The following is a 16,498-nucleotide window of genomic DNA, read 5'->3' as shown; positions in this document are numbered from 1 at the left end:
TCCACTTCCTTCTTTCATTATTTTATCTCAACAGAAACATAGAATCAGTCCGCCTAGCAATCTCAGGGCAAGTGTCACATTAGACGAACCAGAGAGCACAGCCCCTTCTGTCATTGTTCAGACCAAGAGATCTCCGCAGAACATGAGAATAGCTGCACCTGCCATTGCTAGGCGATGCCCTACCCAACAACCCCCACCCCCTGATAACCCTCCTCCCCCAACTCCCTCCTGGGCTCCCACCGTCGGCCAGTGTCCCCCCATTTGCTGTGATACGCGTAATCAAGAATCCGAGGAAAGAGAACCCACTGACTTTATCGAGATAAAAGGAGGGGACGAAAGGAAGCCTCCAGCCTGCCTCATGATAGTCCCAGCGCAGGAGACATTAGAAGCCCGATGCGCACGGGAAGCGGACCCCCTGCCTCCCTGCCTGCCTCATATAGTCCAGACGTACAGAATCTTTCTTCTTTAGACACTGGAACACGGGGTCGCGTGCGGCGCACTGATTGGAGCTGACGCCTCCAGTTGCTTATGATAGACGGCCTTAGCATCCTTCTGTACCATACTGCCCAGAATGACGGCGATTATTCCCATTTTTTACCAGCGTGCCAACCGGCCACGCTCACCGAGGCCAGCCAGCGAGCACTCCACCAGCTGCTGAGTCATATTGTCCATCCCCCACCAGAAGGGGTGCTGGTGCCCCACCCGCGCACCCCGCCTCTACAGCAGCCATTGCAGTAGACTAGGGTGACCTCCTGAAAAAAGCGCTGAGAAACCATGTTTTTTCCCCATTATATCTTAATCGGGGGGCGAAAGCGCCGGTGCTAAATTAGCCCACCTTACCCTGAAACACCCGCCCGGGAAAATCGTTTGACCCTTCACGGCATTGGGAGCTTCACAGACAGCAGACCGCTTTTTGGACGATTGCGGAGACTGTGCGATAGCTCGGAGTCCTGCAGTCCCCGCCCCCCCTCCCTCCCTCCATGAGCGTCCATTTGATTCTTTGGCTTTCCGTTATGCTTGTCACACAGCACTGTGCTGTGGCCTCTGTCTGTCGTAGCCTGGAGATTTTTTCAAATGCTTTGTCATTTCCTCTTCTGTAACGGAGCTCTGATGGAACAGATTTGTCTTGCCATACAGCGATCAGATCCAGTATCTCCTATACGGTCCATGCTGGAGCTCTTTTTAGATTTGGGACTGCATCGCCACCCTAATCCGACATGGCAATACCGATTTCAGCGCTACTCCTCTCGTCGGGGAGGAGTACAGAAATCGGTTTAAAGAGCCCTTTATATCGATATAAAGGGTATCGTTGTGTGAACAAGTGCAGGGTTAAATCAGTTTAATGCTGCTAAATTTGGTTTAAACGCGTAGCGTAGACCAGGCCTCACCTAGCACAGACAGGACACCAGACCTTAACTAATTCTTATATTGTTATATGTACTTTTAACTTTGGTATCAGTCTTCCTCCCACCCCCACCCATCTCACCCCTAACTCTAACTCTAATCTTCTTTGTTCCTGCATGCCTTGGTGTTATTTGCTATTATTCCAGTGTTAAAGATAAATATTTTGAGGACTTATCTTCTGAGTGGTCGATGATATAATGATGTATTATGCACTTGCTTCGGACTTTATAATTACTTGTGCTGGTGGTTGTGCGTGCTGAGCTGTTGAAAATTTATTAACATAAAATAAAAACGTGCCTTATTTTCAAAGATGCTGGGTAGTCACATCTCCCATGAAACTCAGTCACAGCTGTGGGTGCTCAGAACCTTTGAAAATCAGGCCTGTTACTTATGATTCAACAGTCCTAAATCATGGAGAATCGGGCAAATGGGATTTTTAATGGTATTTTAGTGTTCCTATTTTTATTTCCTCTCATTACTGGATTGTAATTATTGCCTTTTCAAAAAGGAAATTTCTACAGCAGTTTTGGACACTGAAAATTAATGATACAAAATCAAATATTAGAAGAAAGTATTGGTGTAACACATTGCGGAAGAATGGAAAGAAATGAAAAAGTACAGGGTGGTATAAAAGCAATGCGTAAGGATGGGGATTGTGGTACAGTAAGATTATCCTTGCATAGACTTCGAAGGTTGAAACTATCCTGACTGATTTGTGAGCGCACTCTAGTTATAGATTTTACTGTTACAATTGAAGATAAACAATATACTGTACAACATGCTTCACTGTAATAGTAGGTATTCGTTAGTTATCCATCTGTACAACCAACACACACACATACTCCACCAATCCCAACTATGTGTGTATTATTCCACAAGTATTTAAATATTAAAACCTGATCTCAGTGTTATGCCATTGCATATGCTGACATCACTAAATAGTTTCATACATAAGGATGTCACACGTGACAGTATTGTCATGTTCCCACACAATGTCATATGTAGTAATATCAATTTTGTAAAAAAATATTTTAAACATTGGGAAAATCAACTAATTTTTCATGGGGCAATCTCTAAAATAGGATCAAAGTCTAATCACAGAGGAGTTATGAAAGATAATCAGTTTAATGTCATTGTTTTAGACCCCTTTTTGCTTGTGTATGACTAAAATATGCTTTGATTTAAGTATAGTTTACAATGCAGTTATTTTATAATATGGACTAATTTCATATTTTCTTGTTTAGAAGAACATATTTTAAAAAGTTGGGCTGTCAAACTTTGAAAAATGGCCCAGGGACATGCCTAATTACTATGTTTCAAAAGCATTTTGAATTAATATTTTTTTTTGGCACATTGTGTCCTAAATATATATATACCTGATCGTGTGTGACATTTTACATGGATTCATTTACAATTGATTGAGTAAATAAGAGCTATGCTAAAGATTTACCTGAACAGACCCCTTATTTCAGGTAAGTAATTCCCTTTCTAAAAATTACCTACACACATATTTACATGATAGATTATCATCAGAGCTCCTGCCCAGCCATTTCAGTTTGTCATCTTAATAGTACACAATTTAAAAAAGTGCCTAAATACATATAGAGTGCAGTGGTTTCAAAAGAGATTTATTGGGGAAGTAACTAGCTTTAAATTTCATGTATTTGTACGCAGTAGTATTTCATAATAGTTTTAATTTATGTCAGTTTAATTTTTTTACAGTTCTGTGAAATACTAGTTTCTTTGTTGTAAATTTATATAATAATATAGATCCAAACCCGTTCAATAGTAGTGAAGATTTTTTTACATCAGTCAAGCTACTATAAAATTTTATTTCCATCCCATTCTGTGAATATAATTCTGCACTAGCTTTGTATGAAGTGTTGCATAGGAACTGGATAACTAAAACAGATCTTCCCCCCATAACGTTGAAGCTTTTACTGTAACATTCTATTGACTTGCTGCCAATCATTAAGTTTCATACAGTTTTTGTGCATCTCTCAAATGAAACCTGATTTCCCAACTCCTTATTTGGGATTTAGATCTTAAATAAATAAATAAATAAAAAGTCTGGGGGGAAAAAACAACAGTGAGAATGTGACTGTAGCAAGTGATTTTTAATCAATTTAATAGTTCCATTAACTGAGACATGGAAAACAGTGCAAACATGGAAAACAGGCCCTTCTTCAATATTTTTCACCCATTGGGCAACTTGATATAGTTTTTTTTTTTTTAGTGATTTCATTTCTTTAAACACAGAAAACAGTCTTTTCAGAATTACACAGTTTATTCTTATTCTTTGTACTGGCAAAAACTCTTTATCAAAACAAATAACAGAATCTCTACAAAGAGCATGAAGAATTCTGCTTTTGGATTTTGTATACATTTTATTTTCTATTTTGATTTATGTGTTAAGCTAATTAAAAAAACTTAAAATGTAAAACTGCTGATTGGTACAATAGATTGAAATTATACCTCCATAAAGACATCAGATTGTTAGTTACAAATACAATAAAGTTTTATTATGGCCTCAGTCCTACAAAACCTGAGCAAAATGGGACTGAAATGCCAGGGGTGGTACAGATCAGTATTTGCTAGTGCTTTCAGTTAACTCACCTTCATAACCACAATAATTTAGCAAAACGTAAACTACAACTTCATTTTAAATATCTCCTTGCATTGGAGGGAGATTTGAATCTGCTGCCATGTTGGTTGTCTTTGAAGGTCCAGCATAAACCTTGCTGATATCAGTCAGCCATAAGATAGCTTGTAGAGTATCTGGAAATCAAAAGAATCAACGTCAAAGAAAATTGCTGAACTAGGTGTTAGATGCAACCATTGATTTTTCTTCAACAGTAGTAACGGGGAGTAGGAGGGGGGAAGAATCTCTCTCTCTCTCTCTCGCTCTCATATATATAAATATATATAAAAATAAATCTTAGGACCAAAAAACTTTGTGCATCGGATTTTGAAAGCTTATGGATCATGGAAGTATAGTAACATTAACCATTAGAACTCTGGCATTTTTTCAAAATGCTAATCATGGATATTTAGGAGAACACAAACACCTTTTTCTGAAAGAAAAAAGTTAAGAAAACTCAGTAGCATATTGCACTTTTGTCCTTTTAATGGGCTGTTTTAACCACTGTCTATAATGCTATGGAGCATGCAATGGCTGATTTCAGTATACTTTAAGCATACCATACATGGAATCTTTGATGTGCAAAAATGGGAAGAGGGAAAACAATGAAAATTGCTTTAAGGGAATATTTGGAATTCTACTGTTGTACACTACAGTTTATGTAGATATGAATGAGCTCTAATGGTAAAGTTACCTTTTATCCATATTCCATAAACTGTAAAGAGATATGATGCAAAATTATGTGACCCTGGGATTTTCTCAAGGCTAAATATTAACTGGTACTTACAATTGTAACTAATTGACTAAATGCCTAGATTTGTTCAAACATGGATCCCATTTCTAAGTCTGGCACTTTGAGAGTGTGTTTTATGATGATTCTATGATCCAACAAATGTTAAAAAAATAATAAGAAAAGTTTGATTAATTTACAGTAAAACACAGTTAAAAATGAAAAAGCACAAATGGACAAAAATGAGGATTCTTCCCAATACAGTGACAGGGAGAGAGTAAGTTAAGCTATTTATCAAGAAAAAAATACCTCTTATTGTCATTTCTAATGTAAGATTTCCAGCATTACAAATGGTAAATATGTGCTGTACATGTGCAAAATTCTTTAGACTGTGGAAGCTGATGTTTCCTAACGATTAGTACTAGTGCAAAGTGCTTCATATGAAGCTCTTTGCTGCTGATTACCTAGGGTTGAAGTGCCTGGCAAAGTAATATGCATTTTTAATAAATTAATAAAACAAAAAAGAACTTGAACATAAATGCGTGAAGGCCAAATTGAAATTATTTCTACTGTATTTATTGATTTTATTGATTGTTCCACCATTGTGTGTGGTTTTTGTTTTTTTAAACTTTATTCCAGGAATCACGAGACAGTTCAAACGTCCCCGTGGCTTCAAGATCAGCACTTCAGCCCGACCAGAGCTGTATCCCAGATTTTTTGCCATTGCAAGCTGAGGCAGATACATCTTACAGTTTTATACGCAATAGACCCCATTCTCAGTCTTCATCCTATTCCTCTGCCCTCAACATCTCAGCCAGCACCAAAAGAACAATACAAAATGGCTTTTAAGATTTTGTATTAATTTTATGAGGAAAAAACTGTGTACATTTTAAATGATGCAATTAAAATGGTATTTTATTGGGCTATCTTACCTTTGAATTGTGCTCTAACGTATTTTTTGGCACTCATTTTTACATTTGTTTGAAAACGGTGAGTGTCTTTTCATACATCCATGTTTCTATACTTCTCATTCCCAGTGTAGTGAAACAGTCCAGTTTTTAGTTTTATTTATCACAGTTGCTCATTTTTATGTAATATATTTTTAAATGTTAAAGAATGACACATTTTGGGTAATTTTCTTCAGACAAAAAAAATCAATAAGCCATTTTAGTCTCTATCTATCAAAGTTGTTTCATACTTGTCTATTTTAAATCAGGACTGCAATACTTTAATAGGATTGAGAGACCTATTTGAAATGTATGCCAATGATTCCTGTCATTTCATGGCAGCCCTGCCATGGTTCACTGAGCCCCCTCTTCTCTCTTGTCAGCTCAACTGAAGACAAGCATTTAGTTGCAAACTTTAAGCAGGTTGTGCAAAACAGAAATGATGTGACTGCTTCTCCTCCTGCACAATAATGTCACTCCTGGTCAATGTGAGAAGGTCAGGTTGCTCCTACATGATACCACTTGCCCATTTGAACAAGTTAAGTTAACTGCTGAATCTGGTCCCTGCAGGCGTTGAAAACTCATCCTTTTATGAAGGCTGCATTTGATGAGAAAGTAGAACAATTGTGCAGGGAGGATTTCTGATGACATGTTTATGTACCTTATAAGGACACTTCCCATACCAGCGTTACAGGAAATATACTTAGTTTAAGCTGAAATACTTTAAAGTAATGGCAGTTTTGACCTTCAAAATAGACTCCTTTTTTGTTGTTGTTGGTAGGACCCAAGAGTGACGCCCATCTTTGATGCTGACAGAATTTAAAGCAAAGCCATTGCCCTGCATTTTCTGCCTTGTAGCACACAAAAGTAAAATTGTATGTCAGGCCGAGATGTCGGGGAGCTGACAAGATGCCCCAGTGACATTTCAGCTGGAAAGAGCAAGTGTCTTGCAACCAAGTGGTCAAATATCAAATAATAGGTCAAGCAGGAAGGAGCTGAGTTCTAACCACAAAGAGGTTTCTGGTAACTTACTTGACAAGCTTTTGGGTGCTTTGTGGCTTGACAAAGTGATGTTTTGTTGGGTATCGCTAGACAGACTGTTCTTTATCGCCTTCAGAAGATCAGACATTGACATTGATTAAACTCTTTAACCCTTAAAGGTTACATCCTAGCATCTTGCATCATTGTGAGTGAAGAACAAAAGAAAATTTATAATATACCATTTGTTTTTGTATTAATCACTGAACTCTCTAGTGCTATTAACGTTTGATGTGCTATGTAGTTTTTGACAAAGATTGAATGCAAAATCTATATATTAGATTGTTTCTTATTGTGGACCAGTGATACATTATAAAAATAACATTGTGGAATTTGTCTTTCTTGTGCTATGTTAAAAGTAACATTTGATTCTAAGAATTCTGTCTACTGAAATGTTCTTTATTTTGCCTGGAAGATATTTGCATACATAATACATACATTATAAGAAAAATCATGCAAATTCCCATTTTCCCTTCTTCCAAGGACTCTACTATCAATATTAGGTTATAGAACCTTGAAACCTACTAGCAAGTTTTCAAGTATTTTTGATTTTCAGGTCCCTTATTTATATGTGCATCTGCGGGCATTTTGGTGTAGATCCACACAAACATAATATTTGAGCTATTTTTATTTTCAAAAGTACTGATACAAAAAGCAAAAATACTCTTTTCTTTATGATGTGTTTGGTTTAGATCACTTAAGACAGACTTTTCTATTTACTTCCTAAGACAGCTTCCCTCCTTCCTAACAATGACTATTCCTAGTAAAAGTATTGAAAATGCCATACATTTTTCTCACATATATAATGTCAAAGGTCTTTTATACTTGCATGTAGAGTGACATAATACATTTCACTGAGCATTTGTTATATCTTTTGTGTACGTGGTTTATATGTGTATGCTTACTTTCAAAAATAGTACCATTTGAGAGGTGTCAGTCTGAGATATACTGTGCATACTCTTTGGTACACAAACTCATTAATGGCTCAATAATCAATAATCTGGATCATCAACAGGAGAATCCTGCTGCTTTGGTCTTCAGGTTTATAACAAACTTTCATGGCCAAGTGAAAAATTATAAAGGAGCAGAGAAGATTCTGCATGGGCAGATCTCACCTAAGAGCGTTTCAAAAAGAGAAGGTGCCTCCATGGCATTCCCTTCTTCCTCTCTTTGGGAACACTTTGGAACCCACTGTATTGGGACTCCATGCATTTAGAGGCAGTGAGAGGGGGGAAAAAATTGCTCAAGCACGTCCATCCATAGCCAATATCCTAGGTCTATCTCAAGCTGATTGTAGGCAGAATATAGGTCAGGAATGGCCTGGGATAGTGGTGGATAAATGCTTGTTTGCCACCACAACTTTCCTCTAAAAGCTTCATTCCTACTATTTGATTCACTATTTACATAAAACTGCTAGGAGAGATTATGAGCCTGTGTGGTCTCAAATGCTAGCAATATGTAGATGACACTCCTCCCTTGTTTATTGTTCGCATCATATGCAAACACCAACACTGCCCATTTATCCTGAAATCTGGGTGAGGAGGAGCTGGCTGAAGCAAGAATGAAGTTATGCTGGTAGGCACAGGGAAACATTTTAAAGTGCTTCTCATCACTGTTCATATTTCTTCCAGTTGAAGATGCTTGTTCCCAAATCATTGAAGTAGGATGTAGCATAGGAGTCTTTCTGTATTTCTCGCTGATGCTAGACTTCACATAACACTGGCTGGAAAAAAACAACCCAGAGATTAAATAATTAAAACTCCATAAACCTTGGCTTGAAAGCAGGAGCCTGGGAAAAGGCTGCTACTTGTGCTTCTGGTAGTCCATGTTGCCCAGGAGGCGTTCTGCCACATTTTGTACATCACCTTTGTAATATGCCACTTAACCTAGTTTTCTAAAGGGAGCCAGAGAAGTAAGTATGAGATCTTGATTCTGACTTACAAAGCCCTCTGAGGTCTGGGCCCAAGATGTTCAAAAGAACTGCTTCATTCTTTGGACCTTAACTGCCCTCTATAGCTCTGTTCCATGAGAACACTGGAACCTGTCTACCTGGAGCTGGCTCTTTCTCAGCACTTTGGAACTTACATCCACAGGAACAAAGAATGACCCCAGACTCCCCAGTTGCAGGTCTCAAATGCTAAGCTTGCTTCTTTGAACTTATTTGCACACAAAGCAACTGGACTCTGATTACAATTTACATAAGGATAATTTATTATTGTCCTTATGGAAATTGCAATCATTTACACCCCCACAATGGAAAGGAACATTTAAATTGTTAATGTACATTATGTATGTTGTGATACAGCATGGCCAGAGGGGAGCATAAGAGTGTTAGCAGGGGGCCTTATTCCCTGCCAAGGGAGGAAGGTTTGCTTTAGATTAACTAGAACAGCTGTGGCCAATTAGAGCACCTGACTCCAGTTAGAGCACCTGACTCCAGTCATGGGATATAAACCCCTGCTTCAGTCAGACAGGGGGTGGTAGTTGAAGGAGAAAGGTTGGATTGGAGCAGAGTGCAGATTGCAGAAGAGAAGAGTTTGTCCAGAGAGAAATAGAAGGTTTGGAGGAGTGCTGCGGTGGATTGGGAAGCCCAACAGAAACCCTAGGTAAGGGGCACCAGGCTTGTATAGAAGAGAGGCGAGAAGCCCTTCACAAGCTGACGGGTATGAGAGGGAAGTAACCCAGGGGAAGAAACCGCTAGTCAAGTGGTTCACCACAACCCCAGGGCCCCTGGGTTGGGACCTGGAGTAGAGGGCGGGCCCAGGTCCCTCCCTCTCCACTCCCCTCCTCCAAGGACACTAGGGGAGTGATTAAGAACTGGTTCAGAGGCAAGCAATATCGCCCTGAACCTACCCCAGAGAAGAGAAAGCGCGAAACCCAGAGAACAATACCGGCAATTTGCCACAATGTGTATCCTCTGGCAATGTGCTCAAGTAGCATGATGATAGGTATGGTATAAGAAACTGATCAGAAATATCTTCTGTGCTCTAACCCTTCACATTTTGCAAAGGATCCAGGTGACTGCTATCTGCCTATGGGAAGGAGCAGCACAGATGGGCTGACATTTCCCTACCCAGCATATCCCCAGGATCCATTTGCTCCCAGCCCATAAAGAAGCAATTTGAAGGATACTCAACAAAGTTCATCTCACAGAATTTCACAGTCCATGCAATTGTATGCAGGTATTGTCCTAGAAAGATGCAATTTACTCCCAAGTGCTTCTATGCCATCTTTTTTTCTGGGTTTTTACGCTCCTTCCCCTTATTTATTTATAAATTTACACTTGCCAGTTCAGCACAGGCTTTACTATTAGTCAAGATGATATATACTAATAATGGGAGTTCTTACCAATGCTGGAAAAGACCTTGGAGCTCTTCGCCAAGTCAGATCCTTAAATAGTGAACCTGAGGTCACTCTCTTGTCTCAAGGGCTCTCAACTCTAAACTTTGTGAAAACCTTGCCTGAGTAAATTGAAATACATTATCATATGCCACGTCTTCATGAATTAGGTCAGTTTGTGCAGTTGATCATGTTGTTATCTTATAGTTTACATTTTGTCAGTGTTTTCCATATGAACCTTTATGTTTAGTGGTATAACTTAGTACACAGAAAATTATTTTATTTGACTTTTAAAGTATGAAATTTCTTCATAGTTGTCAGTTATTTAGCTGTAAACAAGCCAGGTGTACTAGATTTTTTGCACTTTATGAGCACAGTTCCTTCTGAATGTTGAAGCCTTTGTGTGATATTTCCATATAAAACTGAAGTTTTATTTACAAGACTCTGTCTGATATCCTTTTAATATCCCACCCCTGCAACAGGATCTGCACAAGTGAATCCTTGTAATTGAATGGAGTCCTGTCGAACTCAGTGCACTTTGCCATGGATTCCAGGGTCCTACATGGATCTGCTTGCAATATCCAGAACCATGGGGAACATGGTTCAAGGAATATTCTGTTTTATACAGTGTTATCTACTGTAGTCAAAGATCCCAATTTTTTTAAAAAAGTGTTATTACTTTAGTCTTTAAACCAGTTCTTTACTGGTAGTTCACTGTGACGTTTCTGAAGTTCATTAGGCTATCATTTTTTATTTCAAGTGCTGTATTACATAAAATGGCACAAGAAAATAAAAAGCTATGGAGAAATTTCTTTAGAATTAGGCATCTCTCAAGAAGGTGATTCTAAGAGAGATGAGTCTGGATATAGGAGATAATTTTCATGTTCCCACTGTTTATTCACTGCTTGTATGTTTCCCACTTCGCCTTGCTTTTCTATAATTCCGTGGAATAGGAAATTGGCATTTTCTGTATTACATCATCAGCATTTGTGTAGCTCTGTTATGTCTGTGATCCAGGGGTGGTTTGTTTGAAGTCCAATAAAAATCATAAATCAAGAAATAACATACTGCAGATATAGTGTTTTATATCATTTCTTAAACAATATTCAGCCATTTCAATTTTTTTTACCAATACATGGTAAAGCCATGGTGATACCATGATTATTACAGCTGCAAATTAACAATAAGCAGTACCAGAGGAAGCCTGATCCTGCAAACCCTTATGTAATGGGGTCAGCACCCACCTCTCATGGGCACTCCCTTTTCTCTGGCTGACATACCTGCAATCAGTCTTTTCACGGTGTGACATCCACCACTCATGGGCAGCCCCGCAGTGGTTGGTTGGTTGGTTGTGAGCCTGCTTTTGCTTTTAGTTCTTATACTGGGGTTGGCACCCACCTCTTGCAAGCACTCCCGCCCCCCACCTCCAGCTGATAGTTCTCTTGGTGAATCTTCAGCGTCTCAGCCTTCTGGCCAAGCCGCATACACTGTCCCCCCTTCCAGGGTATACAGTCTCGAGTTTTTATCATGGCCTTGGTATGGGGCCATAGTTCTTAGGCTTCTTCCAGAGGCACTGCCTTCTTCAACCACCCAGCCAGGGCCTATCTCTGTACTCACAACTGGTGATGTTTCAGCAGGCCTCCCCGGCCTCAGGCTTCAACCAGACCAACTGGGCCCATCTCGGTACCCTCACTGGCCTGCACAGGTTCAGTGCTCAGTCCCCTGGGCTCAACCTTCCCCCTCTCTGACCTTCCACTGGTCCTGCTGTCCTTCCCACCCACCAGGCACCCAGTCTTCAGCAGCCTTCCCTGGGCTTCAGTCCTGTCCACAATGAGCTGCCTACAGTATTGCTGCTCCATCAGTCCATCCTCAATCTCCACAACTGAACTCCCCTCCTCTGCAGTCACTCTAGGCTGCCTGGAGGACTCCTTGCTGCTCTTTTCTGGGACAGGGTGATGAAGGGGGCCTCTGGACCTAGTCCACCCTGCCACACCTTACTAACATGAGTAGTATATGTTGGTGCAAATGAAGACTTGCAGGACAAGGCACAGGGATTGCATACTTTTAAAAACACATGCCATTGGATCAAAGAAGCAAGTGTGGGGATGCATATTCATCTGAATCCTGCCGAGTACTCATGCTGGCTAGTCACATGCTTAAAGTTAAGCAAATGCTTTCCTGGATTGAAGGGGCAGTGCTCGGCACTTGGCAGGACTCAGCCCATTATGATTAATGCACAAAGTTCTATAACATTGTAGGATTCTGTTGGCACGAACTGAGGGCCAATGCACTACTTGATTTCATAATATGCCAGTGGCACATTGTTAAATTAAAAAAAAGATCCAGCTATAATTACCAATCTTACATTCTTGTAATAGTTACAAATCCCAAAACTCCAAAGCAAAGAAATTCAGAGTTAAGTTTGAAACTCTGTTCTTCTTACCTCTTTCTGGCACGTGAAGGTCCATAATGGTAGATTGACCTCATAAACATTATTATATTTGTATGTGTTGCAACATGTGAGCAACACTAAGTGAATCTTGCTTTTAGTCTTCACACTGAACTGATGTGCTGATGTGGGCTTAAGTCAAATGTTTAGAGGTATACGTTTTTAAAACTGACTTTAATGAGTGTCATGCAGCTAAAATCCTGCAGTTGTTTTAAAATGTCAGGAGTTAATGTTATTTGAATGCAGTATTTGGTGGTTTAATTGAGTCATGCTTCATTGTCTTTTACTGCACATTAATGCCAATGAAACAATGATTGTTGACAGAGAGTCCTCTTCGGTGAAACATCCACTGACACATTGTGCTTCTATAGAACAATACTGCAGGAAAGCAAATGGTCTTATGCTACTTGAAGAATCTGATACAGTCTAAGTGATAACTAGTTTCACTATATTTTGTGAGGAACTATAGATTAGGCTGTGCTTTCTACATAGCTCTTGACTCTGTGTTTTCAGTCTGCCTTTTGAGCTGGTGATGGAGTTCACAGGATAATATTGGAGGGTTTTTATATATGTACATTAACCCAGAGACTTAGTGAGGAGTGTGGTTGATACATTAATAAATAAACTTTGAAAAGTGAAAAGCAAACTTAGAATTCAGGTTGGATATAGGAGCTCCTTGTAGCTTTTGTAAATTTGCCTTAGGTCATGCCTGTGGCCTTTCATCCTGCTTTTTTAATGGAGACACAGAATAATTTGTCTTCTTTTCGCTGTCATCTTCCAATGCATAACTTATTTTCATCTACCATAACATACTCACATGACATGGCAATGGAAGCTGCTATGGCTACGAAAGGTACTGAGTACTCCACAATTCAGACACGTACTGAAAAATCGTTAGGAATTTTGTGTATAATTTTCAAAACCTTAGGAGCCTGAGTCCCATTTTTAAAATGATTTAGGCACTTGCAGGCCTAAGTCACCTTGACTTTCAATGTGACAGGTTCCTTAGTGCCTAGGTCACTTTTTAAAAAATGGGACAGGCTCCTAAGTCACTTTGGTGCTTTTGAAAATGTTATACCGGATTGGCAGAGGCTTCACAGTCACCTGACGCGTGTTGACTGGTTGCTCAAATGTGGCTTTGCCACAAATCCTGACCAAGAGTAAGTGCATAGTTGTGTTGCCCTGAGGAGCACAGGGTCAGATCAGGGACAAGATCTCTGATCTGGTCTTTCGGCCCACGTTTGCTCCAGGGTGGAAGTAATTTATGCCAGCCCTGTACTTGGTGCAGCATGCTTCCTCTCCATGCTACCTCAGCTTTGCTGGTCGGCATATTGGGTGTGTATGTGATGGGAGAAACAAGGCTCCATCCACTTCCTGCCCACCTGAACAGGAAGGGATGAGGGACCTCATTGAGGCTGCTCACCACATTAAATATAGACTGGTGATGCAAGCAGGCCTATGCAGGGGGCTGACTGCACATAAAGTAGCTCACAGATGAGCTCTCTATGAACATCCAGACCTAATGAGGGAGTCAAGAATGGTCTAGCAATTAGAACTGGGGAAACTTGGGGTCTTTTCCTAGTTCAGTTACTATTGCACTGAGAGACCTCAGGCAAGTCCCTTAGGCTGAAATTTTCAAATATGGGTGTCTTAAGTTAGTTAACTAATAAGTGGCCTGATTTTTCAGAAATGTTGGCCTCCCAGAACTTCCACTGGAGCAATGGGAGTTGAAGGTGCTCAGCAGCTCTGAAAATCCATCTGCCTGTGGAGTTAGGTAGCAAAGTTTGAAACTTTGGTCTTAACCTCTCTGCCTTGTAAAAGGAGGGTAAATAATCCTCACTCTTCTAAGGCCATTGAGATCCTTGAATGAAAGTTATTGTAAAAGTGCGAAGTGCTGTCATTTCACATACCAATGTGACCGTGTGGAATGACATGTTATGATACTTATATGTAAATTCTATGTATGGAAGTCTTTCTACAAGGTACATAAAGGCTATTCTAAATGTTTGCTCTGGATGGCTGAGGTACTATGAACATGTTTTAAATTGGGTTAGCTCCTTTTAAACTGTAGATATCAAATGAGTTCTGCAGACTAATGCCTTTCTTTTGGAGAAGAAAAGACATCATTGCTGCTGAGATTTGGGTCAGCTGAGAATAATGTTGTCCGGTAGATAAGGTGCTGAATTCTGAGCTGAGAGAACTGGGTTCCACTCCCATTTCTGCCACTGGCAAAATACCATGCAAGGCTGGCTGCAAACCCCCGTTCTCACTTTCTGGTGACTTTGTAAATAAGAAATGGGCAGCATGATCTCCTGTAAATGTAAACAAACTTGTTTGTCTTAGCAATTGGCTGAACAAGAAGTAGGAGTGAGTGGACTTGTAAGCTCTAAGTTTTACATGTTTTTGTTTTTGAATGCAGTTATGTAACAAAAAAATCTACATTTGTAAGTTGCACTGTCACAAAAAAGATTGCATTGCATACAGTCCCTGTATGAGATGAATTGAAAAATACTATATCTTTTATCATTTTTACAGTGCAAATATTTGTAACAAAAAATAGACACTGATTTCAATTACAGGACAGAATACAATATATATGAAAATGCAGAAAAACATCCAAAATGTTTAATACATTTCAATTGGTATTCTATTGTTTAACAGTGCGATTAAAAATAGGATTAATCATGATTAATTTTTTGAGTTAATCATGTGAGTTAACTGTGATTAATCGACAGCCCTAGAAATAATGTATTCCTACCAAAAGAAAACCCCTCAAGAATGACATTTTCTAGTCTGTTCTCCTGGAAACTATGAAATGCAAAAAACCTAATCAAATGGGAATAATTTATCCAGTTTTCCAAAGCACTTTTTGAGATCCTCAGATGAAAAGTGGTATATGTCTGCAAAGATTAACATCATCATTGTTATTATTATTATTGAATGCTCTGCAGTCAGTGAATGCATTCTGGTTTTGTTGAAAATGCAAATTGTCTCTAGTGTGAAACATTCCTGTGCACAATGGTGACTACATCAAAAGTCTTCATCAAGTATTTCTGGAGTATTTATGTCATTTGGGCTTGCACTTCTGCACCTGAATGCTTGGCTGATCAGAGGACTGGAAGAGGTAGGGAAATTGATAAACATTATTACTAGTAATGAGATGTTAGATCTGCTAGAATTCTAAACAAATTTCTTAAAACCTAAGGGAGAATGCCCTGACTGATCTGATTTTAGATCTGTTTGCTATCAATTAAGATAAAAAGCTTCCAGTTTTCTACTTAAGTAAAAATTCATTACCAAGTGTGATGCTTGGAGATCACCCAGACCAGTAAGGGGTTTTGTCACCACCAGCCCTGTAATGTTGTGCAGTTTTGGTTCAGACCCCAGATACCAGTAGCCTGTCCACAAGGTTATCACCCTGCAAAATTATGACCCTGGCTTTCCCCAGACTAGTTACTCCTTGCAGGATGACATCAGCAACCCTTCCAGTCCAGAGTATTCCCAAATCCATCCTTCTGAGTTCTTAACTATCAGACACACAGCCTTTGTCCCTCTGGTTCGGCACCCCCAAAGGCAGGAAACCAGCCCCTGCCCCATCAGCTCACTTTGGTTCCTACATGCCACATAGTTTGCGCAACAGAGACCTGCTTGGGTTTAAAATAAACAAAAGGCTTAGTAAATAGAAAAGCGACAGTTTCCAAGATGAAGTAGTAAGGGAAAGCAAACAGATACAAGTTAACGCAAAAAAATAAAGATTCAACCTCAGGCATTACACTTCTATATAGGATAAAATTCATTATCTAAGGCTACGTCTACACTATGGGATTATTCCGATTTAACATACGCCGGTTTTATAAAACAGATTGTATAAAGTCAAGTGCACGCGGCCACACTAACCACATTAATTCGGCATTGTGCGTCCATGGTCCGAGGCAAGCATCGATTTCTGG

General features: G+C 39.5%; 1 protein-coding gene across 5 annotated transcripts in view; it reads left to right on the top strand.

Annotated features, from left to right (window-relative positions):
* The window catches only part of CCDC171 (coiled-coil domain containing 171), a 272,987-nt gene that overhangs the window by 219,863 nt on the left and 36,626 nt on the right, over window positions 1–16,498 (top strand). For 4 of the 5 annotated variants that reach the window (XM_075067318.1, XM_075067319.1, XM_075067316.1 and 1 more), the window contains one exon: window positions 5,415–7,628. The exons of the other annotated variant lie outside the window; for it this stretch is intronic. In XM_075067318.1, coding sequence (XP_074923419.1) covers window positions 5,415–5,624 — 210 coding nt within the window. In that variant the 3' untranslated portion in view covers window positions 5,625–7,628. Of the gene's footprint in view, window positions 1–5,414; window positions 7,629–16,498 lie in introns of those variants that run through there. 5 annotated transcript variants of the gene reach the window in all.

The sequence above is a fragment of the Chelonoidis abingdonii genome, chromosome 6, assembly GCF_003597395.2.
Source record: "Chelonoidis abingdonii isolate Lonesome George chromosome 6, CheloAbing_2.0, whole genome shotgun sequence".
Classification (NCBI taxonomy): Eukaryota; Metazoa; Chordata; order Testudines; family Testudinidae; genus Chelonoidis; species Chelonoidis abingdonii.
This window is presented reverse-complemented; position numbering and strand designations above follow the sequence as displayed.